At 48.6% G+C, this 25,583-nt stretch overlaps 1 protein-coding gene across 2 annotated transcripts in view; it reads left to right on the top strand.

Annotated features, from left to right (window-relative positions):
• Window positions 1-25,583, top strand: part of kcnn1a (potassium intermediate/small conductance calcium-activated channel, subfamily N, member 1a) — a gene marked incomplete at both ends in the record, with an annotated part of 83,656 nt that overhangs the window by 48,534 nt on the left and 9,539 nt on the right. Inside the window, 5 exons of one of the 2 annotated variants that reach the window (XM_079243188.1) lie at window positions 3,121-3,216; window positions 4,238-4,656; window positions 23,972-24,113; window positions 24,197-24,307; window positions 25,231-25,358. In XM_079243188.1, coding sequence (XP_079099314.1) covers window positions 3,121-3,216; window positions 4,238-4,656; window positions 23,972-24,113; window positions 24,197-24,307; window positions 25,231-25,358 — 896 coding nt within the window. The remainder of the gene's footprint in view (window positions 1-3,120; window positions 3,217-4,237; window positions 4,657-23,971; window positions 24,114-24,196; window positions 24,308-25,230; window positions 25,359-25,583) is intronic. The other variant, XM_079243189.1, reaches the window with a different exon arrangement.

The following is a 25,583-nucleotide window of genomic DNA, read 5'->3' as shown; positions in this document are numbered from 1 at the left end:
TTCATTCTGTTCTAGAGAAGAGAGGAGAACTTGGGGAGTTTCATTGTTTAATCCAGGATCTGAAGCTGGACCACGACCCCTTCAGGATAGACTTTAGGACATCTGTGGGAAAGTTGGAGGACCTGCCTTAGCAGTTAGCTGCTCGCTTTACGAAGCAGAGAAGATAAGTAATAAAGACGCTCGGCTGTGATGATACAAAGTTTGAATGAAATAGCAGCGAAAGTGATGCCTGCATAGCTCGCAACTGGTGATCAGTCAACACGTCTTCTCTGATTGGTCAGTTATATATCTGTTGGATGTGAATATAAAGAAAACTCATGCTCAGTTCGAGAAAATAAAACTTGTGAAATAGCTGGATGGAATTTCATCACTGATATGAATGTTTACATTGATTTAACTCGACAAAAAATATTACCATGCAAATTATTATGAGAAATATTCAGAGACCAGTAAAGGCCTTAAGTCACACCATGCTGCTTCTGCTTCCTTTTTACACCTGTAGGTGAAAGGATGGAGCGTAAACAAGTAATGATGGAGTTTAAAGTTTGGTGGTGAAAGTTCACCATCAGACCATGCTTCTGCATTGCGGACAGCAAATGATCCGAAATTTAGGAGAAGTTCCCAACAGGAGATCTGGATCCCGGCAACAAGACACTAGTGCTGCACAATACATAGTTTATTTCATTTCTCATTGCGATGCACGTGTGTGCAATAGTCACATTGCTGGTCCTGCAATGTAGGACGCAAAGTAAGTCAACATGTTTATTTACCATCTGTCTATTTATGACCTGCAGATGTGAGTCTGTCCGTTTGATTTACAACTGCCCCAATGTGGCGTCATTCTTGTGTGATAACAACAGATGTGATGCTGCAAAGAACAAGAAAAAAAACAACTGGGAAAGTTTGTAGTTCCAGACCACACCTGTATTCTTGTACCTCTACAGAAAAGCAACATAGTTTTTATTTCCTACTTGCTTTTGTTGTAAGCTGTGAAGTTTTTCTGTCCACCAATCAATAAACTGTATCATGTGACGCCAGTAAGTCCACCTTAACCATTTTCTATGGACCTACAATGGAAGGAGACCCAGAAATAGTGGGATTTGGTTAGGTTCTGTGGGATAGTTTTATAATGGAAATTCACAAACTAATCAACCATGTCCAACCTTACCGGCTAGAACCGCTCGATAGAAATGGGTCTGTAGTGTACCCGACCGTATCAACACAAGCCAAACTGCTCAGTGGAAAGGGGTCTATACACTATGTTTATCTTGATTAAATACCATCTGTTGGTTTGATTTGAGATAAAGGTTTGCAGACGATGGGCTGTAATGTTACACCCATGCTGGGTATCCCATGTTGAGGTCCCTATCCCCTTGCCAGCCTGTGGTCCAATGTGCATGCCTTTGTTCCTTGTGGTCCAAGGATTGAAGTCCCCTGCTGGCCTGTTGTCCCTGTGGGCCCCTGTGCTGGCCTGTGGTCCCCATGGTCCTCATGTTGGCGTGTGGTCCCCACTTTGGGGTCCCTGTGCCAGAATGCTGTCCCTGTGGTCCACATGGTGGTCTGTGGTCCCCGCATTGGTGTCCTGGTGTTGACCAGTGGCCCCCCTGGACTTTGTGCCGGACCATGGTTCCCTGTACTGGCCCATAGTTCCCACGCTGGTCTGTGGTCCCCACATCAAAATCCCTGTGCCGGACTGTCATCCCTGTGGTCCTTGTGATGGTTTATGGTCCCTGTGTTGGGGTCCAGATATTGGCCAGTGGTCCCGATGGTCCCCATTCTGGACTGCCATCTCTGTGGTCCCTGTACCGGCCCATGGTCTCCGTCTCCGTCTCAATCTCGACCTGTGGTCTCCGCATCAGAGTCACTGTGCCAGACTGTCATCCTCGTGGTCCTTGTTGTGGTCTATGGTCTCCGTTTCGACTTGTGGTCCCTGTGTCACAGGATGATCGTCCTTGTGGTCCTCATAATGGTCTGTGGTCCCTGCTTTGGGTTCTTGATGTTGACCAGTGGTCCTCATCAGGGTCGCTTTGTCAGCCTGGAGACCATAAGCTGGTCCTCAAACTGGCCCCTTGTTCCTGTGGACCATGTGCTTTTCCCGATGGTCCCCATGCCAACCCGTGGTTCCCTTTGCTGGCCTGTTGTCCCCATGGTCACATGCCAACCTGTGGTCCCCACATTGGGATCCCTGTGCTGGACTGCCATTCCCGTGGTTCTCATAGTGGTTTGTAGACTCAGCCCTTGGTCCTTGTGGTCCCTGTCCCAGCCTGTGGGCTCATCTGCTGCATGATTTATGGACTTTTAAAAAACTCTGAGGGTTTGTTGTGACTGATGGGGACTGGGTCCATTCATCAGGCTGACTCAGCTGAAATGGAAATGACCTGCTGCCTCAGAGCCCGACCCCCCAACCACCACCCCTTCACCGTCAGGCAGGCACCGTGGGCTGCAAACAGCATGTTTTCCATCACATGGGCTGACCGCGATGGTGTCTGAGTCCTGGAGGTGTGGCAGCGAGCGCGGGGACGGTGGATTCATTGTTTTATTTGGTATTCTTTCATTGGGGACAATCTCAGTGATAGCTAAAAATACATCCTGGAATGTGGACCACTGCAGGACGGAGCAGCTCCACCTGCTCTCATCGTCAGCTTCCTGCAGAGCAGGCGCTTCACACTACGGCTGATTCATCCCACATGGAGGGGGGGTTGAGTAGCAGATCTGTGGCCCCCGCATATGCACGTAGTCACATAAACAACGCTGAAGCCCCAGCATCCAGCTGGTGTATTTATCACACCACGGTGGCCCTGCTGCTGATGCAGGCTGGGAAGACCGCCTGTTTGTGATGAACTGGTGGTTCAGCTGGTGGAACTCGATCATCTCAGGCTGCCGCTGCATCATTTAGCAACTTTTTTTTGTGTGTGTGGATATTTGCTGCTCTCATTTTTCTTTTAAATGATGGAAAAGTAAAAATAATCTCTACTGAAGTCCAACATTTTTGCAATAGAAAGTGACTCATACATAAGATGTGCTTTTCTCAGATGATGCTGGTATGTTGCATGAGCATGCTGCTGAAAGTCCCGGCGTTTCTAACATCCTCCTTCATGTCGTGTCTTTCTCTCTCTACAGGAATCTTCATACTCATTTGCACTGAAATGCCTTATCAGCCTTTCCACTGTTATACTCCTCGGTCTTATAATAATGTACCACGCCCGGGAAATCCAGGTGGGTGGACTCAGTTTTTTCCTTTTTTCTGTTAAAAACCTGCAGTTACTGTGTTGTTACAATAAATCTCTAACAGCTGGAAAGGCAGTTTATGTCTCGTATAAATGGAGGAAAATGTGGAAGGAGAATGCATGTGTGGGATGAGCAGCAGAGTTCGGGATGTCCTCATGAAAACCTTCCAACATTTTCTCTGGTAAACTTCAGAGTCCGGTCCAGGAAGGAAGAGTTTCATTATTCCAATGTGACTGTATAAAAGTAGACTTGGAGTATGGATTCATTTACATTTTATCTTATGAGGAATTACGTTCCGGATGTCACTATTTGACCATCACCGTAATCTTCATCAGGACCACTGTCCTCTTCATCACCTTCTAGTGCCGAGTCAGACCCACATCTGTAATCTTGGTGTGATGGATTGAACCAATGGAAACATACAAGTGTGAACTCGTCGTCATGGTGATGTGAGCTTTGTGACATGGTGCATCATCCTGCTGGAAGTTTCCATCAGAAGATGCTACACTGCGCTCAGAAAGGGATGGACATGGTCATGGAGGGAGACCCCGTTGATCCTGACGGCAGGATGGATCCATGTTGTCATGATGTTTCCAGCAGGTTCTGATCCTACCATGTGGATGTGGAGCTGAACTGGAGACTCATCAGACCAGTTTCTCCATCTTCTGCTGCATCCTGGTCCAGACAACTGCTGCTGCTGGATCTCTTCTCTCCTTCAGACCTTCTCTGGAAACACTGGAGATGTTAGTGTGGGAAAATCCCAGTAAACACTCAGACACACAACAACAAATCCCCTTAATTCCTCATTCTGATGCTCAGTTTGAGCTTCAGCTTGACGACACGCTGTCATGTGATTGACTGGTTAGCAGGAAGCAGACCAGGTGAAGGAGATGAAGAGGAAGTTGGTGTATATTGTGTGATTTTACTGAACTCTCTAACATGTGTAACTGGATATTATGCTGCAGACATACAAGCAGAATCTCATTGGTCTCTGTGTGTTTTCCTGCAGCTGTTTATGGTGGACAACGGTGCGGACGATTGGAGGATAGCCATGACATATGAGCGAATCTTCTTCATCGTGCTGGAGCTTCTGGTGTGTGCCATTCACCCCATCCCAGGCCAGTACGTCTTCACTTGGACGGCGCGGCTGGCCTTCACCTACACGCCATCGGTGGCGGACGCAGATGTGGACATCATCCTCTCTATCCCCATGTTCCTGAGACTCTACCTCATCGGCAGAGTCATGCTCCTCCACAGCAAGCTGTTCACGGATGCTTCGTCCCGCAGCATCGGTGCCCTCAACAAGATCAACTTCAACACACGCTTTGTCATGAAGACTCTCATGACCATTTGTCCAGGAACCGTTCTGCTGGTGTTCAGCATTTCCTCCTGGATCATTGCTGCATGGACTGTGCGTGTCTGTGAGAGGTAAACACAGGGTTGGGGGTGCGAACTGAAACATGCCTGATGATGCACAGCTGCGTAGCTTCATGGATTACACCTGTATGTCTGTTACGTCCCATGCTTCCCTTGTCTTCTGCAACTGTTCAGATCGATGCTGAGGAATGATTAGCACCAGTCAGATAAAGTTCACATACGTGCAGGAAAGTTCCACTGATTCACCCTGTAGTGTTGGAGTCCACAGCCTGACAGAAGCTTCATTAGTTCAGCACTCACTCACAACTTCCCACTATCGCTACATCTGATAGCTTGTCCATAATTCATGAGTGTCTAATTGTTTGTTTGCTGAATGGTTTGTTTTGGTAATGCAAAGCAGCCCCCAGGATGCTCCAACCCCGTTTCTCCCTAACACGCTGCATCAGGGTTGATCCCGTGGGGGGCAGCGGTGATTCTCAGTGAAACGAAGGAGGCAGGGCGGAGCGGAAAGCTTTCTTTTTTGTTCTGTTTGTGCATTTACATGAGGGGAAGGAGACGTTAATGCCAGCTTTGATGTTGTAAAGTCATTTCTGCGTGGCTGGTTGAGCAGGGCTGTTGGAGAGTGGAAGATCTATCACAGACCTGCTGGCAGACATGCACCACTTTGTACAAGTTAAACATCAGATCAGAGGAATGTTTCCTTTCCTCCTGCAGCTCACACTGCCTGCTTTTACTAAGTAACCCCCTCTTCCCTCCTCTGTCATACTCTTAACTCTTAACTACCCACCTGTTAACCTCTCACTAACCACCCCCTTCACACACTTTACCCTGGAGCCCCTAGGAAGCTCTGTTGGACCCTTAGGAAAGACCAAATAATCTGGCTTTAGGAGCCCTGAGGCAGGATAGAGTCAGTGCTACTGATGCCCTGTTTTAGTTACATCAAAATGTCGATGTGGCATATAAACATGAAACTAGCCATCAACATTAAAAACTGCCACACTGGGCTGGGCGATATACAGACTTAATAAATCAGACAATACTGCTCAATTTAAGAGTATTAAATCATGGGTTTGTTAATGAGTAATTACACAAAGATTGTTAATAAAACATGAGCCTAATGAAACCATCTTATCTCCCAGTAGAAAATAAACAACATGTCAGCTGATGAAAGTGAGTTATTTTATCATCTGATGGTAAATATGAGCTGATTATAAATCTGATGCTGCAATTCATCTGTAAAAAGTAGTTCCAGGGGGGTGTTTACCATAGTTTACAACTGTTAGTGTGTGTAAAACAAGTTAATGTGATGTTTAACATAGTTAGCAGTTGTTAGCATGTGTAAAAAGTAGTTTTAGTGTGATATTTACCATTGTTAGTAGCTGTTAGTGTGTGTAAAACAAGTTAATGTGATGTTTAACATAGTTAGCAGTTGTTAGCACGTGTAAAAAGTAGTTTTAGTGTGATGTTTATCATTGTTAATAGCATAGTTAGCGTGTGTAAAACAATTTAGTGTGATGTTCAGCAAAGTTAGCAGTTGTTAGCATGTGTAAAAACAATTTTAGTCTGATGTTTAACATAGTTTGCAGCTCTTAGTGTGTGTAACAAGTAGTTATTGTTTATGTTTAGCATAGTTAGCAACTGTCAGCATGAGTAAAAAGTAGTTTTAGTGTGATGTTTAGCATAGTTAGCAACTGTTAGCATGTGTAAAAGGTAGTTTTAGTGTGATTTTTAGCATAGTTAGCAACTGTTAGCATGTGTAAAAGGTAGTTTTAGTGTGTTGTTCAGCATAGTAAGCAGCTTTCAGTGTGTGTAAAAATAGTTTTAGTGTGATGTTTACTATTGTTTACGGCTCTTAGTGTGTGTAACAAGTAGTTATTTGGTGATGTTTACCATAGTTAGGCGCTGTTACCGTATGTAAAAATAGTTTGATGTTTAGCATAGTTAGCAACTGTTAGCATGTGTAAAAGGTAGTTTTAGTGTTATTTTTAGCATAGTTAGCAACTGTTAGCATGTGTAAAAGGTAGTTTTAGTGTGTTGTTCAGCATAGTAAGCAGCTTTTAGTGTGTGTAAAAATAGTTTTAGTGTGATGTTTACTATTGTTTACGGCTCTTAGTGTGTGTAACAAGTAGTTATTTGGTGATGTTTACCATAGTTAGCCGCTGTTACCGTATGTAAAAATAGTTTGATGTTTAGCATAGTTAGCAACTGTTAGCATGTGTACAAAGTAGTTTCAGGGTGATGTTTAGCATTGTTAGCATCTGCTCTCCTTCTAATATCTGTATGTAAACATCTGGAAAGTGAGGAGACCAGTTGCTGGAGTTTTTGGAGAGGAATGTAGGATTCCAGGTGATCTACAGGATTTCTGCTCCCATGGTGCTCCAGCTGTTTTGTACTGGTGAAAGGTGTGGACTGCAGCAGACCAGTTCTCCTGTTCCACCATGCTGCTGTGATGATGCAGGATGTGGTCCAGCATGGTGGAACCTGCAAGGTCTTCCCTGAAAGAGACGTTGTCTGGATGGGAGCAGATGTTTCAGCATTGATGGAGCTTCCCAGATGTGGAAGCTGCCCACGCCATTGGCACTAATGCAACCCCATCCCATCAGAGATGCAGGCTGATAACAAGCTGGATGCTCCCTCTCCTCTTTAGTCTGCAGGACACGCCGTCCATGCTGTCCACAAACTATTCCACATCTTCATCCAGGTTTCCACTCAGAACATTTTAAATGAGCTTTGGTCCTGGATCCTCTTCACATATGAGGGAGCTTTAACCTGCATGAACTGGGTTCACACTGGTTTCTGGAAGCTTCCTGAGTCCATGCACTGGTTTCCAGTAGAGAATCATGTCTGCATTTAGTGCAGAAGAATACCAGCCTTGTCTCCTCCCTACAGAGATTCCTTCAGTCTCTTCTAATTATATTCTTAACTGTAGATGGTAGATGGAGCAAATTTTGTCAACGTTTAGATCCAGTTCATCTCATATTGGTGAAGCTCTGTCCATCTTTCCATCTGAGAGACTCTGCCTCTGAAATGCTCCCCAGTTATGTTATTGACCCGTTCCCAGTTAAACCAGTTAAAGCTCCACCAGATGTTTTCCAGTCTTTTATTGCTTCTCTTCCAACATTTTACAGATGTGTTGCTGCATCAGATTCACAATAAGCTCATATTTTACATCAACAGATAAAATCATCTGATATGTTGTTTATCTTCTACTGGGAAGAAAAGATGATCCATAACGTTCTCTTTTTTACTGATATTTTACATAAAACTTTTTAGGACTGTGGTTTTAAAACAGTTTGATCAGTTTTTGGATCTTCTCCTGGTGAAATCCAGACTCTTAGAGTCCAAACAACTGTTCCCGCTGTTTTATAAATCTGTCTTCATGTCCATCAGAAGCAGCATGATAATATGAAATATTCAACATTTTCTCCATGAACAATAACTTTCACTTCAATATAAAAATAAAACAACATCGGCATTACCAAAATAAAAGAACTAACTAAGTTGTCTACCTGATTACAACATGGCTATCTGGATACCTGGGGATCAATTATTATCAATCAATTTGTCATCAATCTATCAACTTATCAATCAATCTGTATATAACTGGATTCTTACAGCAGACATGGATCTTAATGACACAGTAATGACACAATGGTCCTTTGTAACAAATTGTTCACATTAACTTCAGTTTCACAGGATCTGGACATTTTAAAGCTTAGGATGTAGCTTTGTCAAAAGAACCAAATGTTTCCTCTTTAAATGTCTGATTGAGCTTGAGAGGAAGAGAGATTCTGGAGTAGGATTTAACTATTAATTATGTTAACTGGCAGCAGGTGGATAAACCGCTGCCAGTTTACCCAGAGCGATGCGGAGACTGTTTTATAATCCCAGTTCCTAAAGGTCTGGGACTCTGGTAGACATGAACACATCTGTAAACAGCTGGAACAGGAGCAACCTGGTTTACTGGTTTAACTGGGAACAGGTTGGTAAAAAAAAAGGAGCATTTCAGAGAGGCAGAGTCTCTTAAAAGGAAAGATAGACGGAAGTTTATTTTAAGTTTTATATGAGATTTTATCTCATATCTGGATCATAAATCAAGTCAAGCTGAAATCACATCCTGGCAAATTTCTGATACGTGCAAAAATATCAATTTATCCGTTGTGATCAGTCTTGTGATCGGCAGCCTTATCGTGTCCACTGTCTGAAACACAAACACAGAAGTTTGTTGCATATCGTCCAGCCCTACCTGGCTTTGCAGAACCAGTTTGGACACGCCGCCAGGCGGTGACATGAAGTGTCTCTGAGTTTAGTATGCAGCTTCACCGTGCACACATCCCCACCATGCACACATCCCCACCGTGCACACATCCCCACCGTGCACACATCCCCACCGTGCACACATCCCCATCCACGCTGTCAGTGATTCCTGCATGCCTTGTAGTTCAGAGCTTTCCAGGAAAAAATGGCAGAACTGTGTAAGTCTTGCTTTGTTATGAGGAATGGGTGCTAGCATGCACGTGCAGGTTTGTGCGTATGTGTGTGTGTGTGTGTGTGTGTGTGTGTGTGTGTGTGTGTGTGTGTGTGTGTGTGTGTGTGTTTGTATAATGTTTTGTTGTACTTTCTATTTCCCCACTATGCTGCTCCGTAGGGATACCATGTGAGTCCTCGTTCTCTAGCCGTGGAAAACCAACTTATCATTTTTTCACTGAGCTGGCGCCACTGCTGCCCTGAGCGGGATGGGGGGGGATGAAGGGGGGAGGTTGGGGGGTGGGGGGGTTGAGGGCAGCCCTTCCAAAAACCAACTCAGTAGGCCAAAGTAGAATCAGGTAGGTGCTCTGGTTGGCTTTAACTTGGCACCAAACCTCTGCTGGGAACGGATTCTGGTGGCCGACGTGCGAGCAGCACTTTGAAGCAAGCGTCTCTTTGCTAACAGGTGTGTGTGTGTGTGTGTGTGTGTGTGTGTGAGGCCAGGACAGCCTCCAGGACGAAGATGGCAACAGTCACCTTCACTGTGGCAGAGAGCAGTTTGTCTCTTCTCATCTTCCTCTTTGTCTCTTCATGTCGTCGCTTCATGCAGGAAAAAGACTTTTTGGCAGAAAATTTTTCTGTTTTTTCTGTTTCCACATCCTCATCTCACCGTCTTCCTCCACAAGATGAACTGAATGTTGTCGTGGTTTGCCAGAGACGTGTCGGAACAGCAGGGAAGTGTTTCCGTAGATGGCTTGTGGTCATCCCGGTCTGGTTTCTGCAGGATCTCGTTGCACGGTTCAGAGTCAGGGAGGTGAAGGAGAGCATGGCTCTGAAGCCAGCAGGCCTCTGAAACAGGAGTTTTCTGCGCTGAATGCAGTGTGGACGCTTTCTGTTTGCACCCCCCTCCCCCCTTCCTCCCATTTTCTTTGGTAAACATTGAAACAGCATGGAGGTTTTCATGTTTACTCCTGCATCCTGTCATTTTAATAAGACAAAGTGAAAAAAGAGGCGCTTGTTTCCCAAAGTGCTGTGTGACTCGACTGGTCCGTTAAAGGGGCTCTCATCGTCACACTGACCGTGCTCCTGACATAATCTCCGGGCAGAACGGTGTGAGATCGGACGAACACGGAGTCTACCTGGAAAATGCCTAGATGGGGGGAATGAAAGACACATCCAGAGGGACAGAGAGGGATGGAAGGGAGGAGGGAGCTCAGAGAAGGATCCTAATGTTACAGTTGATGGATTAAACCCTGTTCATTGCCTTCTTTCCCTGCTCCATCTTCAGAGCTAACCTACCTCAACTAAGCTCCTTAACTAAGCTCTTTTGGCTTCTACCTCCCCGCCAAACAGCTCCCTCTCTCTCCCTCTTACTTCTGACTGATCCCTTGCAGATCTCCCTGTGCACCCATCTAACGTGGCATGCTCTGCAGTTTCTCCTCATCTCTCTCCACTTCTGATTCCTGCTCCTTTTCCTTCTCCTTATCCATGCCAAGCAGGCGTAATGCAGCCTGAACTCCGTTACACACTCGCATGCATGCTTGCCTGCCTCCCTGGTTTCTCCCTCCTTTCTCATCTGATTCTCTTTCTCTCTTCTTCTGTAATCTGAAACAAAACGCTCGACTTCCAGGAGATGTGAGACTGCAGTTTCTCTCATTAGGCCACCTTAAAAACAACTTCCCAGAAAGTTTAAGCGACTTTCTCTCCAAGCACAGCTCCAGATTATCAGGCTTGTGTTACTTGTCGGGTACAGCGACACCCAGCCGGACGATGTCATGGCTCGGCCTCGAACAGTCAAACTAGGAGCAGGTTGACCAGAGAAACACTAAGCCGTGCTACTTGACCTTTCTCACACCAGTCAGAGGTTCACATGAAACGTTCGGGCAGCTTTTACAACGAGCAGGACGTACATGTGATCATCTGGAAAGACCTGGAACACCAGATGTAGAGTCCAGGGATGTAGGTCTGTCATGTGGCTGACAGCAGTCCGTCCCGAACGTCCACCAACTCTCAGATGAAGCCTTTCTTCAACACGTCTGCATCAGATGAACGTCTCGTTACGAAGCCGATGCAGCGCTGGATGATGTAATGATGAATCAGCAGTTTATGTGTGTTGGAGAAGGGTCACATCTAAAAGTTGCAGCATGATAGATCTTGAGGACCAGACCTTGGGCACCTGTGGTCCACAATATGGACAATTATTATTATTATTATTATTATTATTATTATTATTATTACTACATGATTTCCTGCTTGTGTTGCTCTCACTCTCATCTGTAGGTCGCTTTGGAGAAAAGCCCCTGCTAAATGACCGTAGAATAAAATAGTCCCACCATGTCCCACAGATCATGACGTCTGCTAGATGAAGAAGAAATCTTTTTAGTCGCTAGCGTAGTCTACAGGATGAACATTATGCTTTCTGAGCTACGCTGGAGTACAGACACTGTTTCCTGAAACAAGTTTGGTTTGAATCCAAAGAGGAGAACCGGTCGGTTTACCGGGAGGAAGGAGAGGAGAACCGGTCGGTTTACCGGGAGGAAGGAGAGGAGAACCGGTCGGTTTACCGGGAGGCAGGAGAGGAGAACCGGTCGGTTTACCGGGAGGCAGGAGAGGAGAACCGGTCGGTTTACCGGGAGGCAGGAGAGGAGAACCGGTCGGTTTACCGGGAGGAAGGAGAGGAGAACCGGTCGGTTTACCGGGAGGAAGGAGAGGAGAACCGGTCGGTTTACCGGGAGGAAGGAGAGGAGAACAGGTCGGTTTACCGGGAGGCAGGAGAGGAGAACAGGTCGGTTTACCGGGAGGAAGGAGAGGAGAACCGGTCGGTTTACCGGGAGGCAGGAGAGGAGAACCGGTCGGTTTACCGGGAGGAAGGAGAGGAGAACCGGTCGGTTTACCGGGAGGCAGGAGAGGAGAACCGGTCGGTTTACCGGGAGGAAGGAGAGGAGAACCGGTCGGTTTACCGGGAGGAAGGAGAGGAGAACCGGTCGGTTTACCGGGAGGAAGGAGAGGAGAACCGGTCGGTTTACCGGGAGGCAGGAGAGGAGAACCGGTCGGTTTACCGGGAGGAAGGAGAGGAGAACCGGTCGGTTTACCGGGAGGCAGGAGAGGAGAACCGGTCGGTTTACCGGGAGGAAGGAGAGGAGAACCGGTCGGTTTACCGGGAGACAGGAGAGGAGAACCGGTCGGTTTACCGGGAGGAAGGAGAGGAGAACCGGTCGGTTTACCGGGAGGAAGGAGAGGAGAACCGGTCGGTTTACCGGGAGGAAGGAGAGGAGAACCGGTCGGTTTACCGGGAGGAAGGAGAGGAGAACCGGTCGGTTTACCGGGAGGAAGGAGAGGAGAACCGGTCGGTTTACCGGGAGGCAGGAGAGGAGAACCGGTCGGTTTACCGGGAGGAAGGAGAGGAGAACCGGTCGGTTTACCGGGAGGAAGGAGAGGAGAACCGGTCGGTTTACCGGGAGGAAGGAGAGGAGAACCGGTCGGTTTACCGGGAGGCAGGAGAGGAGAACCGGTCGGTTTACCGGGAGGCAGGAGAGGAGAACCGGTCGGTTTACCGGGAGGAAGGAGAGGAGAACCGGTCGGTTTACCGGGAGGAAGGAGAGGAGAACCGGTCGGTTTACCGGGAGGAAGGAGAGGAGAACCGGTCGGTTTACCGGGAGACAGGAGAGGAGAACCGGTCGGTTTACCGGGAGGAAGGAGAGGAGAACCGGTCGGTTTACCGGGAGGAAGGAGAGGAGAACCGGTCGGTTTACCGGGAGGAAGGGGAGGAGAACCGGTCGGTTTACCGGGAGACAGGAGAGGAGAACCGGTCGGTTTACCGGGAGGCAGGGGAGGAGAACCGGTCGGTTTACCGGGAGACAGGAGAGGAGAACCGGTCGGTTTACCGGGAGGAAGGAGAGGAGAACCGGTCGGTTTACCGGGAGACAGGAGAGGAGAACCGGTCGGTTTACCGGGAGGAAGGAGAGGAGAACCGGTCGGTTTACCGGGAGGAAGGAGAGGAGAACCGGTCGGTTTACCGGGAGGACCGGGAGACAGGAGAGGAGAACCGGTCGGTTTACCGGGAGGCAGGAGAGGAGAACCGGTCGGTTTACCGGGAGGCAGGAGAGGAGAACCGGTCGGTTTACCGGGAGGCAGGAGAGGAGAACCGGTCGGTTTACCGGGAGGAAGGAGAGGAGAACCGGTCGGTTTACCGGGAGGAAGGAGAGGAGAACCGGTCGGTTTACCGGGAGGAAGGAGAGGAGAACCGGTCGGTTTACCGGGAGACAGGAGAGGAGAACCGGTCGGTTTACCGGGAGGAAGGAGAGGAGAACCGGTCGGTTTACCGGGAGGAAGGAGAGGAGAACCGGTCGGTTTACCGGGAGGAAGGGGAGGAGAACCGGTCGGTTTACCGGGAGACAGGGGAGGAGAACCGGTCGGTTTACCGGGAGACAGGAGAGGAGAACCGGTCGGTTTACCGGGAGGAAGGAGAGGAGAACCGGTCGGTTTACCGGGAGACAGGAGAGGAGAACCGGTCGGTTTACCGGGAGGAAGGGGAGGAGAACCGGTCGGTTTACCGGGAGACAGGGGAGGAGAACCGGTCGGTTTACCGGGAGGCAGGGGAGGAGAACCGGTCGGTTTACCGGGAGACAGGAGAGGAGAACCGGTCGGTTTACCGGGAGGAAGGAGAGGAGAACCGGTCGGTTTACCGGGAGACAGGAGAGGAGAACCGGTCGGTTTACCGGGAGGAAGGAGAGGAGAACCGGTCGGTTTACCGGGAGGAAGGAGAGGAGAACCGGTCGGTTTACCGGGAGGACCGGGAGACAGGAGAGGAGAACCGGTCGGTTTACCGGGAGGAAGGAGAGGAGAACCGGTCGGTTTACCGGGAGGCAGGAGAGGAGAACCGGTCGGTTTACCGGGAGGAAGGAGAGGAGAACCGGTCGGTTTACCGGGAGGCAGGAGAGGAGAACCGGTCGGTTTACCGGGAGGAAGGAGAGGAGAACCGGTCGGTTTACCAGGAGGCAGGAGAGGAGAACCGGTCGGTTTACCGGGAGGCAGGAGAGGAGAACCGGTCGGTTTACCGGGAGGAAGGAGAGGAGAACCGGTCGGTTTACCGGGAGGAAGGAGAGGAGAACCGGTCGGTTTACCGGGAGGAAGGAGAGGAGAACCGGTCGGTTTACCGGGAGGCAGGAGAGGAGAACCGGTCGGTTTACCGGGAGGCAGGAGAGGAGAACCGGTCGGTTTACCGGGAGGAAGGAGAGGAGAACCGGTCGGTTTACCGGGAGGAAGGAGAGGAGAACCGGTCGGTTTACCGGGAGGAAGGAGAGGAGAACCGGTCGGTTTACCGGGAGACAGGAGAGGAGACCCGGTCGGTTTACCGGGAGGAAGGAGAGGAGAACCGGTCGGTTTACCGGGAGGAAGGAGAGGAGAACCGGTCGGTTTACCGGGAGGAAGGAGAGGAGAACCGGTCGGTTTACCGGGAGGCAGGGGAGGAGAACCGGTCGGTTTACCGGGAGGCAGGGGAGGAGAACCGGTCGGTTTACCGGGAGGCAGGGGAGGAGAACCGGTCGGTTTACCGGGAGGCAGGGGAGGAGAACCGGTCGGTTTACCGGGAGGCAGGAGAGGAGAACCGGTCGGTTTACCGGGAGGAAGGAGAGGAGAACCGGTCGGTTTACCGGGAGGCAGGAGAGGAGAACCGGTCGGTTTACCGGGAGGCAGGAGAGGAGAACCGGTCGGTTTACCGGGAGGAAGGAGAGGAGAACCGGTCGGTTTACCGGGAGGCAGGAGAGGAGAACCGGTCGGTTTACCGGGAGGAAGGAGAGGAGAACCGGTCGGTTTACCGGGAGGAAGGAGAGGAGAACCGGTCGGTTTACCGGGAGGAAGGAGAGGAGAACCGGTCGGTTTACCGGGAGGAAGGAGAGGAGAACCGGTCGGTTTACCGGGAGGAAGGAGAGGAGAACCGGTCGGTTTACCGGGAGACAGGAGAGGAGAACCGGTCGGTTTACCGGGAGACAGGAGAGGAGAACCGGTCGGTTTACCGGGAGGAAGGAGAGGAGAACCGGTCGGTTTACCGGGAGGCAGGAGAGGAGAACCGGTCGGTTTACCGGGAGGCAGGAGAGGAGAACCGGTCGGTTTACCGGGAGGAAGGAGAGGAGAACCGGTCGGTTTACCGGGAGGAAGGAGAGGAGAACCGGTCGGTTTACCGGGAGGCAGGAGAGGAGAACCGGTCGGTTTACCGGGAGGCAGGAGAGGAGAACCGGTCGGTTTACCGGGAGGCAGGAGAGGAGAACCGGTCGGTTTACCGGGAGGCAGGAGAGGAGAACCGGTCGGTTTACCGGGAGGAAGGAGAGGAGAACCGGTCGGTTTACCGGGAGGCAGGAGAGGAGAACCGGTCGGTTTACCGGGAGGAAGGAGAGGAGAACCGGTCGGTTTACCGGGAGGAAGGAGAGGAGAACCGGTTATAATTTATACGTTTTAACGGCAACTCTTCAGACATTTCTGCCGTTACGTTTTCCTTCTTCTTCTCCGTTCCTTGTAACTGGTTGTACTGAGCTGCACTATCCTGCCTCTGGTGGCTCGGAGGGCCTGCTGCATGCGCTGCATAGTGGGACGTATGTGCAAGCTGTCTGATACACCCTAAAACACACACATGAGCACAGAGAGCGGACAGCATGGGGTTAATGTTGGGCCTTGTAGCACATAGCTGCAGTTAGCATCTGGTGGCTCCTCATGCTGCTAATCTTCTTTATTTGTTCTTTTTTATTATTTACTACTAAAGTTAATCAGGGTTAAATTTGGACAAGAAAAATACATGGTCATATGAAAATTTTATATATATATATATATATATATATATATATATATATATATACATATACAGATAACTAACTGGTAACTATAGCAACCAGGGCAGTGAGCTGTATATAAAATGTAGAACTGGTTTGCTTCGCGGTATTAAAAGAAGTAAAACAGTAAGAAGGACTGAGTGCTACGTTAGACCTCGGTTGGTGGTGTGGGTGGACAGCAACACGTTGCACTAGATGCTGAAAGCAGAGGGAAGAGAAATGCCCAGGTGCAGTGAGTAGGCAGAGGAGAGCTGCTGTTTCAGGGTTTGTGGGTCATGAACGTCTTATTTAAGACGGAAGCTGCAGATGACTGCAGCGTGATGCTGGCTGTTCATACGGAGACTCAGCATCCGATAAGAAGCAGGCTCTGAAACGCTCAGGAACGCTGCTTCCTCTCTGCTGCCCTTCCAGGATAACAGGGACAACAACAGAGGCCTTCTGCAGAAATAAAAGACTTCCTGACTTCCTCAGGCTGAAAGCTGCAGCGTTACAGAACCAGTAGAGACCAGTAGAGACCAGTAGAGACCAGTCCGCTGTCGTATCTGCAGGTTGAAGACAAACTGGATTTATTCTGAATCTTTTCATCTTTATTTTTACTGGAAGTTCCAGATGAGCCATGATGTGGATGAGACAGCATGCCGGCTTCAGACGACTCAAACAGGCTTTTATTATGGAGAGACAGAAACTCAGACAGTTGTCATCAGTCATGTAGCCCCGCCTCCCAATCTGCACACTCCCAGTTCTCCCAGTTCCCCTCCCAATCTGCACACTCCCAGTTCTCCCAGTTCCCCTCCCAATCTGCACACTCCCAGTTCTCCCAGTTCCCCTCCCAATCTGCACACTCCCAGTTCTCCCAGTTCCCCTCCCAATCTGCACACTCCCAGTTCTCCCAGTTCCCCTCCCAAACTGCACATTCCCAGTTCTCCCAGTTCCCCTCCCAATCTGCACACTCCCAGTTCTCCCAGTTCCCCTCCCAATCTGCACACTCCCAGTTCTCCCAGTTCCCCTCCCAATCTGCACACTCCCAGTTCTCCCAGTTCCCCTCCCAATCTGCACACTCCCAGTTCTCCCAGTTCCCCTCCCAATCTGCACATTCCCAGTTCTCCCAGTTCCCCTCCCAATCTGCACACTCCCAGTTCTCCCAGTTCCCCTCCCAATCTGCACACTCCCAGTTCTCCCAGTTCCCCTCCCAAACTGCACATTCCCAGTTCTCCCAGTTCCCCTCCCAATCTGCACACTCCCAGTTCTCCCAGTTCCCCTCCCAATCTGCACACTCCCAGTTCTCCCAGTTCCCCTCCCAATCTGCACACTCCCAGTTCTCCCAGTTCCCCTCCCAATCTGCACACTCCCAGTTCTCCCAGTTCCCCTCCCAAACTGCACATTCCCAGTTCTCCCAGTTCCCCTCCCAATCTGCACACTCCCAGTTCTCCCAGTTCCCCTCCCAATCTGCACACTCCCAGTTCTCCCAGTTCCCCTCCCAATCTGCACACTCCCAGTTCTCCCAGTTCCCCTCCCAATCTGCACATTCCCAGTTCTCCCAGTTCCCCTCCCAATCTGCACACTCCCAGTTCTCCCAGTTCCCCTCCCAATCTGCACACTCCCAGTTCTCCCAGTTCCCCTCCCAATCTGCACACTCCCAGTTCTCCCAGTTCCCCTCCCAATCTGCACACTCCCAGTTCTCCCAGTTCCCCTCCATCCAGCTCCTCTTCCCAATAGAAGAAAAACAACTTGCCAGATGATGAAACTGGAAAATATTCATCTGGAAACATCTGGAGGAGCTTTACTGGTTGAACTGGGAACAGGTCAGTAACATGACTGGTTTAACTGGGAACAGTTTGGTAACATAACTGGTTGAACTGGGAACAGGTCAGTAACATAACTGGTTTAACTGGTTGAACTGGGAACAGGTCAGTAACATAACTGGTTTAACTGGGAATAGGTCGGTAACATGACTGGTTTAACTGGTTTAACTGGGAACAGGTCGGTAACATGACTGGTTTAACTGGTTTAACTGGGAATAGATCGGTAACATGACTGGTTTAACTGGGAACAGGTCGGTAACATAACTGGTTTAACTGGGAATAGGTCGGTAACATGACTGGTTTAACTGGGAATAGGTCGGTAACATGACTGGTTTAACTGGGAACAGGTCGGTAACATAACTGGTTTAACTGGTTTAACTGGGAACAGGTCGGTAACATGACTGGTTTAACTGGGAATAGGTCGGTAACATGACTGGTTTAACTGGTTTAACTGGGAACAGGTCGGTAACATGACTGGTTTAACTGGTTTAACTGGGAATAAGTCGGTAACATGACTGGTTTAACTGGTTTAACTGGGAATAGATCGGTAACATGACTGGTTTAACTGGGAACAGGTCGGTAACATAACTGGTTTAACTGGGAATAGGTCGGTAACATGACTGGTTTAACTGGGAATAGGTCGGTAACATGACTGGTTTAACTGGGAATAGGTCGGTAACATGACTGGTTTAACTGGGAATAGATCGGTAACATGACTGGTTTAACTGGGAACAGGTCGGTAACATAACTGGTTTAACTGGGAATAGGTCGGTAACATGACTGGTTTAACTGGTTTAACTGGGAATAGGTCGGTAACATGACTGGTTTAACTGGGAATAGGTCGGTAACATGACTGGTTTAACTGGTTTAACTGGGAACAGGTCAGTAACATGACTGGTTTGACTGGTTTAACTGGGAATAGGTCGGTAACATGACTGGTTTAACTGGTTTAACTGGGAATAGATCGGTAACATGACTGGTTTAACTGGGAACAGGTCTGTAACATAACTGGTTTAACTGGGAATAGGTCGGTAACATGACTGGTTTAACTGGTTTAACTGGGAATAGGTCGGTAACATGACTGGTTTAACTGGGAATAGGTCGGTAACATGACTGGTTTAACTGGTTTAACTGGGAACAGGTCAGTAACATGACTGGTTTGACTGGTTTAACTGGGAATAGGTCGGTAACATGACTGGTTTAACTGGTTTAACTGGGAATAGGTCGGTAACATGACTGGTTTAACTGGGAACAGGTCGGTAACATAACTGGTTTAACTGGGAATAGGTCGGTAACATGACTGGTTTAACTGGTTTAACTGGGAATAGGTCGGTAACATGACTGGTTTAACTGGGAATAGGTCGGTAACATGACTGGTTTAACTGGTTTAACTGGGAACAGGTCAGTAACATGACTGGTTTGACTGGTTTAACTGGGAATAGGTCGGTAACATGACTGGTTTAACTGGTTTAACTGGGAATAGATCGGTAACATGACTGGTTTAACTGGGAACAGGTCTGTAACATAACTGGTTTAACTGGGAATAGGTCGGTAACATGACTGGTTTAACTGGTTTAACTGGGAATAGGTCGGTAACATGACTGGTTTAACTGGGAATAGGTCGGTAACATGACTGGTTTAACTGGTTTAACTGGGAACAGGTCAGTAACATGACTGGTTTAACTGGTTTAACTGGGAATAGGTCAGTAACATGACTGGTTTAACTGGTTTAACTGGGAATAGGTCGGTAACATGACTGGTTTAACTGGGAACAGGTCGGTAACATAACTGGGTATTACTGGAGCATACTGGAGTCTCCCAGCTGGACAGAGCTCCACCAGTCTGAGACAAACTGGATCTAAACATTCAGACTCCCTCAACAGTGTAGAACCGGATGTCCAGCTCCGGTCCTCCAGGTCCACCATCCTGCAGGTTTTCCATGTGTCCCTGCTCCAACACGCCTGACTCAAACCAGCCACTCATCATGCAGAACTTTACTGGCTGCAGGATCTATTTAATGGCAGCCAGGTGTGTGGAACAGGGACACATGGAAAACCTGCAGGACCTCGAGGACGGACTTTGGAGCTCCTGATGTAGAATCAGGAGGAATCTCTGTATGCGTGGGACAAGGCTGGGTGACGTGCTGCTCTGCCTGCACAGTGTTGTACTGGAACTAAAACAGGAGATGATGAGACTGTTTTTATTTCACTCAGCTTTGTTGGAGCGAGGCTTTTTGCTGTCGGTGTTTCTGCCGTTTCTGTCTCTGCTGGCTGCTTTGCCTTCTTTGCATACGCTGTAAAAACACCATCAGCTATGCAGTTCTGTCAGTTAGGTCATCAGATAAACCTGCTAACCTGCAGCTAACTCGCTCCCCGAGGAGCTTCGGGAGCGACCGGACTGGTCGGAGATCTGCTGAGCAGCGGGGGAAGAAAGCCCAGCGACACTTTTTCTCTGTGTTTCATCATATCTGTGTGGAAATCAGCAGGCAGGGATGTGAGGACGTGCATGTTGGCTTTCCTGCAGCCTGGAACTGTACTGCTCATCTCGTTTTACTCCTGAACGCTGCTGCTGTGTGTGTGTGTGTGTGTGTGTGTGTGTGTCTGATCATATCTGGTCCATGACGTGGACGTGTTGTCAGGTCTCAGTCCAGTCTCTCCAGGTGAAGCGTGTAAACAGGGAAGGAGCGTGTTTGTGGGAGGAGGCGGGGCTAAGTGGACGTCTCGTTGTGATGTCAGACGGATGCAGGTGTCTTCACACGTCACAGCGAGCGTGACGTCAGGGAGGTTTCCGCTTCGGGGAAGCTATCTGCTCTGGTTGTCCTGGAATAGGTTGAAAGTGGTGCCAGCTCTTCTCCATGCTTTTCCCAAACTGAACACAGTATATTGAGAGCTTTAAGACGTCCCTGTTGGCCTCTGTCTCTGGCAAAGAGCCGACCGCCGCGGCGGGACAAGCGTGCAGAGAAAGCAGGACGCCTCGGTAGCGTTTTACTCCATCAGCTGCACAGCTCTGACTGCCTCAGAGACGGGACTCGCCTTCATGAGCCGATGAATGAAGTTAACGTGTTAGTTTCAGCTGAAAGGGTAAAGAGGCGGGACGCAGCGCAGAGACCACATGGCTACACCTCCTCTTTACTGCCTTAAAGTGGTTTCCTCTCAGTTTCTGTTCTCTGCTCTCAATATACTGGCTGAAAGCATGCAGGATGCAGACATGTCTTTACTCCTGCATGGAACCGTACAGACTCCTCTGCATGCCACGCAAACCGCTTGGATCCCACAGACGTCCGAGGCGCTGTGGGACAAACGCAACCTGCTGACGTGGAGCATGCGTGTGAACACAAGGACTGGGACTTTTCCCGACTGCAGAAGGCATGAACACATCCTCTCCGGTGCAATGAGCTGTCTTGGAGGAGAAGGGGGAGCGGGACTTCCCATGAAACCAGTCCTGAGACTCCCTCTCACTTCTTCTGCACTCAGGAGAAGAGGATCATGGTTTTAAATCAGATGTTTTGGTCTGCATGCAGGGTGATAAAAAGCTGAGTAAGTGTCCGTAGGAGTTTTTCCTCTCCGGCCTCCTCCTAAACAGCTCATTGGTGATAATCAGGCAAATTAACTGGGTTCCTGGGTTCGGCACATTTGCCTCTTTATTTCTGGACTTTTGTCTTGCTGCAAAGTATCTAATATCATTCATGTAGTTTCCTGTTTTTACTTTGTTTAAATAAATCAATATAAACCATAGAGCTGAAATAAGTTGGGACGTTTCCATCAATGATTCATAAAGCTGATGAATCTACGTTTTATTCCCAGTAAACACCCAACCAGATGCTGAAACTGTAGCTCCGTTCACACTGCAGGTCTCCGATCCGATTCGTCTGCTCGGTCGTGCACATTTCCATGTGATCGTGCGTGACCTGAGCAAGCAGAGGAAAGCTCGACGTTACACACAGCGCGCTGTCTCAGGGGAATGGATTGCTACGGTGTTCGTGAGTCCCGGTTTCTCACATCGGTCCCACTTCAGCGACGTAAAAGTGGGATAAAAAGCGACGTACCGTTCAAACTTAGGTCAGATTCAGCACCAGATATGAGTCTGGGTTGGATTGTTGTACACGTTATTCTGTCTTTCCTGTCGTCTCCACCCCAACCAGTCGAGGCAGATGGCTGCCCTCCCTGAGCCGGGTTCTGCCGGAGGTTTTCTTCCTGTTAAAGGGGAGTTTTTTCCTTCCCACTGTCGCCGCGTGCAGCTCAGGATGGGGGATTGGATCCAAGTCATGACTCAATGCAATCAGTTGGTTTCTATTATAGGATATGTATGAATTGGCTTGAAATGATGTGTATGTAAGGTGTCCTGTGACAACGTTGTTGTGAAGTGGCGCTGTACAAATAAAGCTGAACTGAAGTGAAAATTGAATTTAAGAAAAAGATTTGTTTTGTTCAGTCATTAAAAATCCGACGTGAGTCACATGAGAGGGAAAAATCTGAGCATTTCAGACCCCGTCGTACATCTCCGCGCTCACATTTCCACGTGTCACGTGTGTTGCCATGGGAACTAGATAGGTTCATCCACTAGGGGGCAGTGGTGAGTTCTGACAGCGGTTGGTAAAATGTAATGTAATGTACAGCTATGAAGTTGTTTACAACCATCTGAAAACACCAGAAGAAGAAGAAAACCACAAAGCTTTTTCTTCTGGTGCTTTTTATCTGGTGGTTTCAGCATCTTCCTCTCTAGTTTTTTCCTTTCCCTGGTTGTGTCAGCTAAACAACTCAACGCTGCCCCCTCTGGTGTCTCGTGGTATCGCCCCGTTTCAAGCTACATATGTTACGCACGAAACGGACACAGGAGATGCACGGATGTCCGTCTTTCAGCAGACGTTTTATCGTTTTTAGCTGATTGTGACTCTGATGCAGCAGCACATCATTGAAAAGTTGGAAAAGGAATGTAAACATCTGGAGGAGGTTCTACTGGTTTATCTGGGAACAGGTCGAGTATAACAGGGGCTTTTCAGAGTTGAAAGATGGGCAGAGCTTCGCCAATCTGAGACAAACTGCATCTAAAAACGTTCGTGAGACTGTGAAAATCCTCCGTCTACAGTGTAGAACGCCATCAGAGGATTCTGGTGGAATCTCTGTATGTACGGGACAAAGGAGGAGGTTGGAGTTTCAGCACAAGTAGTTTATGTTCTGTGGGAATAAAATCTGGATTTATGAGGTTTATCAACCATTTCATGGTGTTTGTATTTAAATCTTACACAACGTCCCAACTTCCTTTGGAAGCTTGATGATTTGGATGATTGGCTTCTTCAGCGCAGCGTAAACGTTGGGATGGAAGACTTGCAGTTAGCTGGATGCACTTTTATGATTCATTCCTGTCATCTCTGCGTCCTCGGTTCTGAATGTCCCTTCTCGTTCTCGGCAGACGGGACATTTCTGCAGATTAAAAACAGATTTTCTTCTCCATGAAAACATGTTTGTTAAAATACTTCAGCTTTTATTCTGATAGAGGCTCGTCTTCATTTCCTCTTTAGACTGCAGACTCTACCGAAGACATCTCACCTCCACCTCCTCCTGCTCCACCTCCTCCTGCTCCATCTCCTCCTGCTCCATCTCCTCCTGCTCCATCTCCTCCTGCTCCACCTCCTCCTGCTCCATCTCCTCCTGCTCCACCTCCTCCTGCTCCACCTCCTCCTGCTCCACCTCCTCCATCTCCATGTCCACCACCATCTACTCCTCCATCTACACCTCTTCCATATCCACCTCCTCGTCCTCTTCCTCGACCACCTCCATCTCCACCTCCTCCTGCTCGACCTCTTCCATTTCTACCTCTTCCAAATCCATCTCTCCCTCCACCTCCTCCTCCACCTTCTTCTACTCCTCCATCTCCACATCTTCCATATCCATCTGTCACTCCACCTTCTCCTGCTCTACCTATTCCATATTTAATTCCCCCCTTTACTGCACCACCATCTCCATGCCCTCCACCACCACTTCCACCTCCATCTTTTTCTCCTCCTCCATCTCCACCTCTTTCTCCTACTCTATAATTCTTCCATCCACTTTCTCCTGCTCCACCTCTACTGTACATCCCCCTTCACCACCTCCTCCTCCACCTCTTTCATCTCCACTTCTTCCATTTCCTCCTCCTGCTCCACCTCTTCCATGCCCACCACCTCCTGTTATGCCTCTACCTCCTCCTCTTCCTCTTCCACCACCTCCTCATTAGCCTCCACCACCTTCTGTCTATGTCCTCTGAGTTGTGTGTTTCTGCTTATCTTTATTGTTCCAGGTATCATGACAAACAGGAAGTAACCAGTAACTTCCTGGGGGCCATGTGGCTCATCTCCATCACCTTCCTCTCCATCGGCTACGGGGACATGGTCCCGCACACGTACTGTGGGAAAGGCGTGTGTCTGCTGACAGGGATCATGGTGGGTTTCTCGCCTTCCATCACCACGGCTGACACAGACAACAGGCAGACCTGGCCGATGCTAACGCTGTGTTTGTGCGACAGGGTGCTGGTTGCACTGCGCTCGTGGTGGCGGTGGTGGCCAGGAAGCTGGAGCTGACCAAGGCTGAGAAGCATGTCCACAACTTCATGATGGACACACAACTCTGCAAACGAGTGAGTCTGGGTTTACTTTCACATGCAGATACTTTTACAACAAGTTGTTTTTCATGTTAACATCTATTAATAGTTACAATTCATCACACGGCCGGTTTACAGACACAGCGTGGGTGTGTCACGGTCCAATGCAGAGGCGCCATATGGGGGGGAAACGTAAGGAAGATTCTCAGGGCCCCACGACTTGAGAGGGGCCCAAAAAGATGTACAAACTGTATAAGAAAATCATTAAACCCACTTTTTTAAAGGTTGTAATATCATATAGCAGTAATATAAACTGATAAACCATTTATATTAAAATAACATAGTTAGATGTCTGCACTGTGATTTAACCCTTTATAGGGCACTGAATGAAATACCTTTAAATTAGAAATTTTAACCTAAAATTGTCCTTCTGGTATGAACCAAGACCTCCATTCTGCATTACATTACATTAAAAAAAATTGTTTCATTCTGAATATGAAAGAAACGAAAGTGATCAAAAATAGTCACTTGCCCCATAAAGGGTTAATCACAGCGCTAGATCTTTATTATTCTCATGAAAAGCCATTTTTTGATCAGCTTGAGGCAACTGAAGCAAAAAGCAAAATGTAAAATCTGCGATCAATTGGTGGGGTCTATGCCGTTGTCTTTCATAGAGCCCAAAGTTCCTGGCGGCGCCACTGGTCCAATTATACATGTTGTCATAGAAACCAGTCCATTAAATTAAGTTCTAGCCATGAAAACCTTCATCAGGACCAGAAGCAGGAGGGAACAGATCTTCAGCTGTGGTTCCAATGCAGAAAACCCATCAGAGCTACAGGACATTTGTTTAATGTGGTAGATGTTATGAGAACTATCGGGAGGTGTGACGGCAGAAACATGGACTCCAGGCTGCTTTTCAACCTGTCTGTATGATCTCATCCTTTCCTTCTAAATCGCAGGTAAAGAACACAGCTGCCAATGTACTCAGGGAAACATGGCTCATTTACAAACACACCAAGCTGGTGAAGAAGATAGATCACGCCAAGGTGCGGAAACACCAGCGCAAGTTTCTCCAAGCCATCCACCAGTAAGTGCTGCTTGTGGCCAGGTCAGCGTGTCTGAGCGCCGAGCAGAAACCCTTTTCACTCCTGTTTTACCTGCACACATTCAGCTGTACTGTTAGAAATGTGCTGAAATGTAGACGTAGCTAGGTACTTACTGCAAATTGTTGTATGATCTAACAAACACACACATCACACACACACAGACTGTAATGGTTCCTATTATTATGCCCCTGCCCATGCCCCCCGCC

Source organism: Telmatherina bonti, assembly GCF_933228915.1.
Source record: "Telmatherina bonti genome assembly, chromosome: 7".
NCBI lineage: Eukaryota > Metazoa > Chordata > Actinopteri > Atheriniformes > Telmatherinidae > Telmatherina > Telmatherina bonti.
This window is presented reverse-complemented; position numbering and strand designations above follow the sequence as displayed.